At 30.1% G+C, this 13,971-nt stretch overlaps 1 protein-coding gene across 1 annotated transcript in view; it reads left to right on the top strand.

Moving 5' to 3' along the window:
• LOC129963350 (uncharacterized) overlaps positions 1-13,971 on the top strand; it is an 87,260-nt gene continuing 73,289 nt past the window's right edge. Inside the window, exons 1-2 of the mRNA XM_056077676.1 lie at positions 1-113; positions 6,778-6,832. Of these exons, the coding sequence (XP_055933651.1) occupies positions 56-113; positions 6,778-6,832 (113 nt within the window). The 5' untranslated portion in view covers positions 1-55. The remainder of the gene's footprint in view (positions 114-6,777; positions 6,833-13,971) is intronic.

Below are 13,971 nucleotides of genomic sequence, written 5' to 3' on the forward strand. Positions count from 1 at the left end.
ACATCGCGCAGCCCCAGCTAATTCCTTTTTCCGAGAGCGCGGCAAGTGCACGAATATGAAGTCCGGCCGGCAAGTCGCCCTCGCATTCTTACTGGTCATCGTCTGCGTCGAAGGTAAGACTTCCGCAATTCCCCTTTCTGAATGAATTCAAGAAAAATTGCAAAGTCTTTCCATAAATTCAGTATTGGTTTTTTTTATTAACACGTTGAATACCACAGGGGTCACCGAGAATCGGTGAAGCCAATATTACTAAAAACACATAATTCGAATAAACTTTCAATGCTGTAATTTAATTTGAGAAATTTTTCAATAATATCATCGTTGCTGAAAGGGCGTGAAGAAATTAAGGCAATATACAATATACAATTCTTTAAAAAAAAAAAAAAAAAAAAAAAACATTTATAACATGGAATTTCAGCCCTCTGGAGATCACCGGTGACCTCGGTATATTGGAATTTCGAATGATTACACAAATTATGTTGCCTTTTGTAGTGAATATTTCACTAAAATGTTCAACGCATATTGAGAAATTCATGTTAGACAGACGGGTAAGTCATACGAAATTAGCGTGGCTTTTGAACTTTGTTTACAAAAAGTATCGCCAAAAAGAATCCATTTCCAAATGTCCTATTCCTGGACAAAAATGAGAATAAATGTTTCTGCATTTGTATTTCCTGATTTTTACAGTTATTAACTGCGGTAGTAGTTCAATTCAACATCTCATCAGAAGCAGTGCTATACAGTGAGTGATCACTGGTAATCTGAGTTTGATTTAGTAATCGCAGATCTTTGATTGAATTTGATTCGCTTCTACTGAAAAAACTTTGTGTATGCAGAGCACTAAATTTACGAGGCACAACTGACCTGAAATTTTGAAGGGTTACGTTTACTTCATTCATATTAAAAAAAAAAATCAGGAGCGATTCTATGAACATGTATACTTTGGTTACGATTAAACGAAAACAAATTGATAAACAAATAAAAACTCATTAACTCAGAATGCATAATAAAAATAGATTGAAAAACTCCCGAAAAAATTGAAATAAGCAAAGCCGTTTGCGTAATTATGCTGATAAAACTTATTGAAAAAATTACATTTCAAGTGAACCTAACTTTAATGCTATTTCCTTATATTTTTTAGTTTTTATCAAGAATTTGTTTATCATTTTTTTTATTTTTATCCAGCTATCATCTGTCAGTCAGCAAGTTTATTAATTATTTTCTTGATATGTACATGTTTTCCTGTGTGATATGTTCCTACTTTAGCTGGCATTTTGAAGATTTAACTGGAATATTTTTATTCTGCGTCGATTCAACCCATCGTTTGTTCCAGATAATTTTGCATCGATATAAAATACTAAGTTTAAACTTGCATGAAATCCATAAAAAGAACTGTTGATAATATGATGTATATATTTACGCTTTCGTAGATTTCTGCATAATTTATGATAATAGAGATTGTAATTGTAAATAATTTTCTTGCGAATTACAGTTGATCAATCAGTTGAAAAAAGCTCATTCATTTGAAAAACTAATTTTTCACACATTAAAATCATTACATCAGAATTATTTGATTTTTTAAAGCGAATTTTACTGTAGATATAAGATCAAAATGGAAAAACTGTTTCAGTGGGTGAATGCAAGCCTTAAAAATATTAAATATGCAATCAATCAGATTTATTAGAATGATTTGCATATTTTACCTTTTTAATAGCAAAAATCTAGAAAATATTAAAATTTCTAAAAATCAGTGCGGTCATATGCTACATAAAAAAAGTAAAAAAGAATAAGCGAAAATCATTTCCTAAAAAAATTTATTGAAAATCATTTAAAAATTATAAGACGAAGAATGCAATTGAAATTAAAGTTGTTAAAATGTGGTTTAATTGAAGTAATTTTATGTGAAGAATGTAGTTTTAAATGAAATATTCGTGTCTAGAATGCTACAGCGGGAATCAGCTAAATAATACAAGAAACTAGATCTCATTCATAAGAAAAAATTTCATTTTAGAAAAAGAGGAAAGAATAACATAAAATAAATTCCAAAAATGAAAAATAAGAGACAATTTGTTGCCTCGATGTAATAATTCAATCAGTATCTTAGTGCATATCAATGACGAATGGTGAATTGTATAGGAATATATATATATATATATGGAACGCTTTAACGAGCAATAAAGATAGATCATCTTTAAAATCACTTGTTATTATTTTATTTATCTAGTTCTATACTGTGTTTTGAGCAGAGATAAGTAATTCTAAAAATACTTTATGATCAATGTACCAACATTCCGAAGTGAATAATGTATGTTACGCAGTTCATAAAAATTTACAACGCCAATAAGGTTGTGCATTAGAAGAGTATCACCAGCGGGGGCTCTTCGACATATTCTCTCGTACTTTTTTTAAAAAGAATGTATCTATTTATTATTAGCCACATGCCTTTGGAGGAAAAGAGCCTGACAAAGTGCTATCTTGGCTGACTTTTTTTTTTTTTTTGGCAGTTAATAGCTGTTCATATGCAAGTGATAGAAAACCAATCTGCACCGACTGAAAATTCGTCGCAGAACTCAAATTGAGGTCAAAAGATCGCATATCCAATTTGATATCATTGCGTTTTTGAGTTCATCGCGGTGCCATGCTTATGAAAGTATTCACCGAATGACGCTCGTCCTTCGGATAGAGTTAACTTAAAATTTAACAAAAATTTATACTTTATATGCTAAAACTATGAGCCAAATTTCATTTATCTACATTTTTGGATTATTAAGTTTATATGCATGCAAAAGTACCGACTGACAGATAGTCAACTATTTGATGGATTTGGTTCCAAATTTTAAACACATCTACACTTTAGATTTTAAATCTGTGTACAAAATTTTATCCATCTAGATTTCTTCATTTTCGAATTATCTTATTCATTTATACATGGACAACCAGGTAGACAGATTTTCTTTGCATGGATTTCCTTCAACACTTGATAGAAATCTGCAAAGATCATGTACCAAATTTCATCTATCTAGGTCAAAGCGTATTTGAGTTGTCGTGATCACAGATAAGCAAACATAACTCCACAGATGCGTTTTTCAAACTCAAAGAGATCTGAAACGTAGAGACTTGTTCGAAAACGAGATCGAATTTTTTTGACGCTTATAGTATTTCCTTTTTGAATACTTATTGTAAGAGACAATGAAATTGATACGTATAAATAAAAAAGTTATGGAACAAGAATTATAAATTAAAAAAAATATACGCTGATTTCATTACTTCTTGCATAATCTTTTAGCGGAATGGAAAAGTCAGAAAGCATGAAAGATAAGATGAATGGTTATTCATAGAGCATAACTTCATAATCCTAACAGTCTGCAGGTTGTTCATGATTACAGACGGAATTACTCTGCCATTTCGATTCCAGTTGCGAACCAATAAAAAGTGATACTCGGTTGTCAAACAGGAGAGGAAAAGCATAATCTAGCTTTCTCTTGTTTCATTGGAATTCGTCTGGCATTTGGTTCAGAGATCTCATTGGCATATAGATGATAAGTGTTTTTAAGGCATTATGATTATTAAAAGACTGGTTAATATACCTTGCGTTACTCAAGATTAAAATCTTTTCGTTTATAATATTTTAAACGCAGGAACTACTTTTGTATATTATAATATGCAAAACAATTTCTAAAATATATACTTTGAAATAAAAGAGAAATTCAAAGAATATAATGGTAGAGTCGTTCAAAGTCTTATTGTTGCCTAGCAAAAAAGTACCTACAAAATTTCTAATTTCAAAATAATCTACGTTAATTTTTTAAAAGAATGAATTACAATTGGAAGAAAAGTTTCACAAAAATTTAATTAGTATCGTTGAAAAAGTAAAATCTTTAAATTTAGGATGGCCTAAATATTTTTCGGAATTATTTTTTCCGAAGTTTCTATGGAAAAAGGACACATTTTTGTTTAATTTCTCATGATCTGGCTGATATCGTCAAATATCTATTTCATTACCTCGCAAGGACTTTATTTTTCTTGCCTCCATTTAAGCGATTGACTTACAACTGCTTTTAGAAATTGTTAAAATATTGTTTTGAAAACAAATGATAATCTAGTAAAAAAAAAGATCTGTATTGAAAAATTACAAAATTAAAAAAAAAAAAAAAACATAGTAGAAGAGCAGCTTAAAATTAACAACGATTTTAATGATATTAATTTTTCATAAAAAATAAATAAGAATCGAAGGAAGTATTGTAGAAATGAAATTAATATCAACGAAATAGTAAAACTTTCAGTTTTAAAGTGCTGTTAAAATATTTCTTATAAGAATGTTTGGTCAGAAGTTATAACAGAAAACGTCAACATTTTGGTTAATTTCTATACAACTGAATATTTAATTAACTATTTGAGCTTTAAAAAGTTGATAGTATTCTTTCTTTTGTCTTAAGGAATAGGTGCACAAAATTTGGCGGATATCAATCAAATCATTTAGGAAGAGATGTGGAACATACATACATAGCCACAATAATACTTATTTATATTAATGCCATGAATGAAGTTCGATACAATATCTAGGGAATTTCGTTTTTGCTGCTATTCTGTGTATTCTAATGTAAAAAGTCAACTCAATTGTATTTGCAACGAAAAACAGGATTCAATCATCTGGAAAATCTTCAAGTGAAACAAGCTATTTTTTCAATTTTTGATCAAACGTAGACTCTTTTTAAGACATTGTAATTTCTATGAACGGTAGTGTATTTATATCAAATGTAATTTGCTAAATTGATTCTTCGTGTTATTCCACATTCCGTTAAATTTTTTGCCTTAGTTATAAAACCCTCACTTTTGCCATAATGAACCATAAAACGTTCGTGAGTATTATGATCACGTAATATGGGTGTAATACATTACCACATCTGTTCGTAATATTGTGCGAGAAAAAATAAATGTGTTGATGGACGTTCGAGTTGAGTTGGGGTGCGTGGAGCGAGGATGATAGGCCAAGAAATATACAATGAAAAGAGAGACAGAGAGGGATTGAGAAATGCTGCAATTAAAGTCTCATTTAATGTAGGACATAAAAAGATAACTCATGCGCATATGAATAAGCATAAAAGTTTTTTGTTTCTTTCTTCTTAAAGAGAGACCATTCATCTCTTAAAACAACAGTCTTTAATTTCCAACAATTGCAACCAACACTGCTTTCTAAACTTATTTTTATGATGCTATATCTTTACACACTATCTTTCAATAAGTAATAAATAAACTGTGATAAAAGAGATAAACTATTTATTCAGATTCAATAGCTGGTAGAGTCTAACTACTGTTTAAGCCACCGTGGCATGCTTTCCACAAGTGTTTGGATGATGGACAGTATTATTTTCTTCCAATCGGCTTGGAGAAGACATGCAAGTTCTTTCACCAATTTCGATGGCTGCTGCGCCCCTTAATTCGGCTATTCAACTCGTTCCAGAGGTTTTCTATAAGATTCAAGTACGGACTCTGAGCGAGCCAGTCCAGTCGGTTCACCCGATTTTAATCATACCAATCCATGGTGGACCTCGCAACATGACAAGTGGCGTTGTCATCCTGGAAATAACAATGATCTTACCCGTAAAATTGTCACAGCGGAGGAAGTACATTATTTTCTAGATTAGTAGATTAGGAGTCGGTGTTGAGATTACTATGAATTGGGATCAAGAGTCACAGTCCATACCACGAGAAGCATTCCCAGATTATAATTCCACCTCTGCCAAACTTTATTGTAGGCACAATGCATTCTGGCAAAAGACTTTTTCCATGCATACGCCAAACCCAGACACTGTCATCCGACTGGTTGAAATATAATCCTGATTCATCACTCCAGAGAACCTGCTTCCACTCATCAACTGTATAATTTCGACGTGACTTGCACCAACCCAACTGAGTAACGCGGTTGGATATTTTGTAATCAAAGGCTTATGGGTAACAGTAAGACCATGAAACCAAGCAAATGTGCTTCCTTGCTGATAGTAGTTATCGAAACAGCAGTCCCCGATGCTTGTTTGGAACTCCTGGAATATGTGGACCATCGGTTTGGTCCGGTTTCTTCGGATTTCTTTGAACAACACTCGTCGGTTTCTACTCTTAGTTTCGTGGATTATTGAGTCGAAGCATATTCCGACAATCACCATTCATCTTCCATTTTTTAATCAAAAAAGCCATTGTCGATTTTGGAATGTTTCATTCACTAGGTATATCCCTTAAGGATCGGCCATTTCTAGGATATCCGAAAATTATGCCTTTCTCGAAATCAGGCAGGTTTGAATTTCGTGGCATCTTGCATGCAACTAATACAAAGGCTGTTTCCTACACGACATTTAGGCACAGAAAGCGTAACGTAGATCAGGACCTCAAATATCATTTGCAATGGTGCCCAAATACTTAGTGATAGTATAGATGACATATCGATTGAAGTGATTCAATTCAATTGTTTCAGCAGCAGTCTTGCTATTCTGTATACCCTACTTATTTTATTACAACCCGAATTGAGTTTGCAAATAAAGAAGATTTAGATAAGGCAAATGAGCCTTAGATCATTTTTATAGTCAATCGTAGACACATTTAAGGCATCGAATTTATTGTGAACAATAGGGCATTTATGCCACATTTTAAGTCATTTATTACAATCAAATTGTATTTCATAAAAAAAAAATTATATTTAAGTCAAGGGTCTCATTTATTTGTTCACAATTTAATAGAAAAAAAGAACATATTGCGTCATAGCTTTTTTTCCTTTTACTTTTACAGGATTGCAGTTATGCGAACAGAAACTCGAGAACTGCGAGGGAGATTCCTGTTACAAGTAAGAAATTGTGTTTTACTTTTAACTTGATATATTTTCTAATGATCATTTGAAGATTTATCTTCCTCTTTTTTTTTTTTTTTAAGTTAGCATATGAGGATTAATTAGTTCTTTTAGCATGGAAAACTTTGAGTTCCCAACTCCGATTTATTAATTTATTTTATAGACTTAGGTAAGCCATATTACAGCTGGATAAACCATGAGGTAATCCTAAAAGATCGGATGGAACAACATTGAGATGCTTGCTCATTAAATGAAACTGGCATGTATTAGTTGGCATTTAATGGCTGCACACTTATCATTAAATAGTTCAAAGACATATTGATGCTTAAAAGGTAGATTAATGAACATTACGTTAAACTGCTTCACATTTTGCCCAATTAAATTGTGTTTAGTAACAAAACAATCATTTTTTTCTATCAAATTACATATATTCAACTTTGTTTTGGTTATACGTGTGAAGACACGTATTTGTAAGGAACACATTTTATTTTTTATTATTTACTCAGGGGTACTATCTATTCTTGCATCATCCCTGGCCTGGAAAGCTCTAAGCAATATTCCTCCAGCCCACATTAAAACAATTTGTCATTTGTACAGCGTTGTTCTTTAGTTCCATCAGAATCAATCGGATCATTAGCTTCATTAACTGACTTCCTCATAGCCACTGTAACTTTCTTTTATTGTAAGTGAACGAATTTTCAATCATTACTTATGTAGTACGAACGTGAACGGAATATTTCAAAGATGTATCCTCACTCTCGATATCCATTGCATAAACAATGAAACAAAATTTTACACCCCTTCATTATCGCTACGTGATGGACTATCCCTTCCATAAATACAAATGACGGCTATAACTTCAATCAAAAAATTACTGTTGTTGTTACCTAGTTCTCATAACCACTAGGATAAATATTTCGAGAGACAAATTCCAAAAGCTAAAAATATAACATTGCTAGGTTCACCCGCATTTTAAAACTATCCGTGAGTGTGTTGAGATACGGTAGCTGCCAATGGAAACAACGCATCACACTCGTTTTTCTGCAATGCACGAGACTGACGCCATTCTTTACAGGATGACGCCACAATAGCAAGGTTGTCATCATTCGCTCCTGTTGCAAAACCGACACAAAAAATCCGTCTTCCTTTAAATCGTTGCTACTCGCCTAGATTAAATTGACACAGACATATTTATAGAAAATAAAAAGGCTGCTTTTTATTGACTACTTTTATATAATGTTTATGTAGCTATTGAAAAGGAAGGCGACCACATGTTGTTTGGAACTATATTTTTAGGGAAGTGGCCAACATTATCAGCAATACGTTGAAAATACGAACATCTTCTATAAGTAATGATATTCTACATTTGTGATGAATAATTTTAATCCAGAAAAGTGGAGTTCTAAAAAGTTCTAATTCTAAAAATTCAAAATGTGAATTCATTTCCGAGCACACGTTATATTCAAATTTTGTTTGACGGCGTCACATTTACAATGCAATATCCTTATGTCCAACAGTTCTCGGAAATCGGTACAATACACATTCGATTTAACAGACTTATTTCGCCAAGAGGATGAACTGCAAAAGCGTAAATTTAAATTACGTTATGAAATGCATTTAAATTAAGATGTTACCCTTGAAATCGTGCTGCGTAATACAAATGTAAAATATTTAATGTGCATAAACATATTCTTACACAATAATAATAAGACCTTATAAAATTCTGGTTACACATTTTATTTTCAACATTTTCTTTCATCCAACTTCCTTCGCAACACCTATCAATTCCTTTAAATTTTAAATCTGTTTAATTGAGTGTGTTCACTGCACATTCGTATGTTTGTTAATGAATGCGTAATCTCAAATCACACATACAATATAATCCTTACATCTGCAACTGCAGCAATTATCAGCTTAAATTGATAACTGCATTGCCATCATTACACTAGATATTTGAAACACTCTTATACAGAGGAGAGAGGGACTGACTCTAACACCTTCTTAGAAAATTATATTTATTATTAAAATGATATTAGAAAATAAATTTATTATGCTTATATTTTTTAAATATATTTACGATTCCTTGATGGCAACTACTTTTCCATTGTTCTGTTATTCATTCATAATATATAAACAAAATATTCATACAAAATAAATTCAAAGATTTTTGCACCAGAAATATTTTGTCAGAAGTTACAACTTGCTTCGAACATACGCAAGTTGATATGATGTTTAAAAACATTTAATATGATATTTAAAGCAGAAAGTCGAATTGTATGAATGAAGCTGAAATAAAGATGAATTCTGCAGATTATAATCTCTTTCAACTTGCCGCATAGCTCAATTTTGGACATTTTTGCTGATTAATAATAAAAATATTGCGATTAGAAAAAAAGGGAAGCTTTCTAATAAATAGACGAGATAAATAAGTAACAATATTTTGAAAAGATCAAGTAACTTATCTTAAATCAAAATTTATGAAATATTTTTTCCTGATGTATACTAGACTTATGTACTAGGGTCTATCACAAGAATCATCTTTGGCGAAAATTCGAATTAAATAATTTAAAAACGTCTGTGTAAAATGTATGCTATAATTTACCTTTATTACATCTAGCCTGGACTACCTACTTATTTCTTTGACGTTGGCTTTTTGTTTGGATCGCACTTAAATTCGGTCTGATAAATGAGTGAATAATTTTAAGAGTATTTATCCATTCTTAAAAAAAAAAACGAAATAATTAAATTCCTGTATTAGAATTATCATAATTTCCCTGAATGTCCTTTTCTAATGACTGAGTTTTCTTTTTTTTTTTTCTTTTAAAAACAACTGCAGAAAAAAAAATCGCGTTTGCTTAGTTGCTAGCTATCAGCTTTTTTTCCCGCATCTAATGCATCAAAATTATCACAAAAAATATCAAATTATGGATAAAATACATAACAATTTTATTGGTTTAATTTCTTTAATCGGCTATACAAAACAGGACTCTTTCATTTGCATCTGGATTTGTTCCAGAATAAAATCTGTGGTAGTGATATCGATTGCAGTCAAAATACTAATTTTTCCCCTTTAAATAAAAATACAACTATAAATTTGAGAGGAAACATTTAAATTTGAAAAGTGTTGGCGTTAAAATGAGCTATTGAACGTTGTGGTACTTGAATTAGGTGTGGATAAATTTTCGAACTACATAAATTTGAAAAAATATTATTCATTTTTTTCCCCCAACGGGAATTAAATATTTGGAATTACAATTAAATACACGTTGCATAGAGGGAAGTAATTGGTAAAAATTTTAAATGCATGTCTGTATTATTTCTTGTCAATTTCGACTTTTCTGAAAAAAAAAAAAAAAAAAAAAACGGAATCATTGAAAAATGTCTTTAATTTTTTTTTCTATCAATCAGAGTTTCCGGATAGAAAAAAAAAATGGTGTTTCTGAGATTTTAAATGATATAACGATTCATTTTCAGAAAAGTGGCGAAAATTCAATCTAAAAAAAAAAAAAAAAGTCTTACTTTGTATAAACTGGTTTTCAAAAAATATTAAACAGTAAAATTCTCGAGCGAAGAAGTGAACGGGAAATGCATTCAGGCTTTAATGATTGACACAAAATGTTAACTTCAAACTCAATTTTTGCCACACTTTTATGAAATGATACGACCTGAAATCCGAGAGAAAGATTTTTTTTTTGTTCGCGAATTTTGATTGGCAGAAGAAATATTTATAAGCATTCTCCACTATTTTTCAACGAAGATCTCGTTTTTGAAACAGGGATGCAGTCTGAGGTTTTTCCCAGATATTCCTTTCAATAGAACAAGTCTTCAATGAAAGTCCAAAAATTTCATGCATATTAAAAAAAAATGAATAATGTTTTTACAAATGAGCTCCTTTTTTAAAAAAGACTCTTGGCATAAATGAATTATTATAACGTTCCACAGCTCATTTACTAGATCTTTTCAATTCCTATAAATTTTTCATTCGAATATTTCTGCTCGGATTAATAGTACTTTATTTAAATGCGAAAAAGAATGCGTATCGAAATTAGAATATTAATCTTTGTTTTGAAGCAAAATAAACTGTTTCTTTATAATTAAACGACACGTTTCTGCCTTTTGTGATTTTTAAATGGTTTTGGTTATATTGGTTTATTTGATTTTTAAATGGTTAAATGGTTTTGTGGTTTGTGGTGAGTTTACCCAAATTATTATTTATTTGTTTGTTTTTACATCATGAAATAAAATATTACCATGAAAAAAAAACGCAGTCTGTTACCTGAATACTTATTTGTTCATTTGTGTACTTACATTTTCATACAGTTTAATAAATTTTTTGATTACTTCAAATGATTTGATACTGCAGTAAATTACTTAAGGAAATTCATTAATGAAAGTTGTCTTAAGTGTAATGTTTCCTTATAATACTTATGATGCGAGCTTGCAAAAAATATAGGAAATGCTGTTTTTGCGTCAATTTTTTAAATTGCTTTTAAATTTGTGTTTCGTTAAAAAATTAATTAAATTGAACAAATAACGTATTTTAACTCTCTATATGAAACAAATTGAAAGTTAGATAATATTTTTGGTTTAAGCAGAAATAAAACGTTTTTTTTTTTTTTTAATAAATTTTGTATTTTTAAGTCCAAGAAATAATAATTTCCTTTTGAAAAGAAATGATAAAGTTATTATCTTTAAAAAAATTTAATTAATTTTTATCTTTATGGCAAAAGGGGATTCTCCAGTTACTATCTGAAAATAGTTAGTCTCAAACGATTTTACTTACAACAATTAACTTTTAAGTATAAATTTTACAGCGCTAACTTTTAAGAGCAGCTTCTTGCATTTTGCAGTTAGAAACTGCCTCTTGAGAATAATTTAGTTGAATTTCACCTTTTCTTTTTCTGCAAATTCTAATTTTTATTCCAATTTCATGATTTTACAAAGGATTTTACCACCATTTTCTATTTATTTATATTCTTTTTGGTCAGTTTTTATTGGATTCTGAGTGTTATTTAATTCCAGCGATTTAACTGAATCTTATCTTTCTTAAAAAATATATAAATATATATTTTAAAAAGAATTTTTCAGTTCTCTTTCTACTAAAATTTCCACAAACACGAACCTCGATTTTATTTATCGTTCTTTAAAGTGAAATAACTAAAATTTATGTAGTCTTACATATTTCTTCAATTATTTTATTTTGAATTAATTACTATGATTTAATATGAACGCGTTAGAAGTATTGTTAAAGATATTTTAGCAATAACTAGAATATGTAAGATGTAACTTATGCATAAAAATTAGATAATTTACTTTATAAGATTGTTTATGCCATTCACGCTATAAATGAGACAATTCCATTCAGCCTAAATGACAGGATCAGTAATTACAATAATATTGCGATAACTCCGTATTTGTTTCCTTTTGTGATACTTTTTTAAAAATTAGAGATGAACATCCGAATTATTCTGATTAGAGTTAGAATATTAACATTTTTATTGGAATAATAATATATAAATATTTGAATTATTATAATTTTTATTAAAATTTATCCAAAAAATTATACAACTTCTTACACATTTAGTTTAATAAAGTCATATAAGAAAGGATTAAAACCTGACGTGATTTGAAACAGAAAATTTATTCTTTCTGTGCCCGATCATGGTTATTTCCTCTCACTTCATTACCTCAGCAAGCAAAACATTCACAATCGGAACCGGATAAGCTGTTTCTAAATGTTTACGAATTCAGAATGCGGAAGATAAAAGCTTGGTCGAAACAATCCGCTTGGTAAGAGATTTTGAATTTTGGCAATTTATTTTTGGTTATTAGAGAAAAAAACAATTGCGAAATTTTGAAAGAATTTATATTAAGACAAAGGAAAAAAAATAATACAATTTATTAGCAGTGGTATTACTGAATTAATTTCGCATAGCACGCGAACCATTTAAAAACCTTGATTCTTGATCATAAAATTGAGCGAAATAAAACAAGATAACAGTTACAAAATTTTGTAAAAACACTCCTTGTCGATATCTAACATCAATAAAACCTTTTCTTTCCTTTCGTATTTATGAAAAGGGAGAAATTTATTTTTATGGGCATTTTTAAAGATAAAACGAAAAGCTGAATTAGCTATCATTCAGATGATCGAAAAGTAAATCGGAAAAAAGTCTTTATCGCCATCGGCACCTAACCTTATCATTCCTTAGTCCCTGTAAATCACTGTAAATCTTGCCATTGGAACAAAAACTATAATTGATTCAGAAAATTGTAACTTTAACAATTATATGACACGAAGATGAACAATATTCACCTCATATAAGAATTGATACACCTAATTAAAAAACAATTTAAGTTGATACATCTTAAATTGATATACCTAATTAAAAATCATTTAAACTGATTGAACTAATTAAAAATAATTTAAATTGATTCAATTAATTGAAATTATCATCTAGACAAAGTTAAGTCAGTGCTTGGTTTATTTTGTAAATAGCTGTACTGATTTCAGGTGCTGGGATATCACACAGGCAATTTATTCGGAACTTATTTAACTTCATATTTTGGTTTATAATGTTACGTCTTATTTCTCTACTAAGTGATAATGTATGAATCTCTCGAATTACCTTGAGTACGATAATGTACGCATCGAGCCACTTCCTTGAAAAATGCACCATTAAGGTTCCGACACTGTTATAATTACTTTTTTATGCAAGGGAATTCAGAAAATCATCTCCCCGGTAAATATTGCGTGATCACATTGGATAGCCATAAAATAATTTGTTCTGTTAGAGCCAGAAATAATGCTCAAATTTCATCTATATATTATTCACGGAGAAATGAATTCTTCAAAAGAAAGTTTTGTAAAGAAAATGACAGGACAGATTTGGTCTTGCAATCACACATACAACGGGAAGTACCCGCGATCTTGGTAGATTACGCATATTTCCTATGAGCAGTGGATAACAACCCCACTAATTCTTTTTTGGAAAAAGAAGACTAATGTTCTGTCATTTTTCGGAGTCTGTATATGAATTTTAATTTCATTACATTCATTAGTTTTAGCTACAGATGCCTCCAAATAGGGAATTTGTTTTATGACTACACTCTATAATTTGTTCTACGAATTTTAT

Source organism: Argiope bruennichi, chromosome 3 (genome assembly GCF_947563725.1).
Source record: "Argiope bruennichi chromosome 3, qqArgBrue1.1, whole genome shotgun sequence".
NCBI lineage: Eukaryota > Metazoa > Arthropoda > Arachnida > Araneae > Araneidae > Argiope > Argiope bruennichi.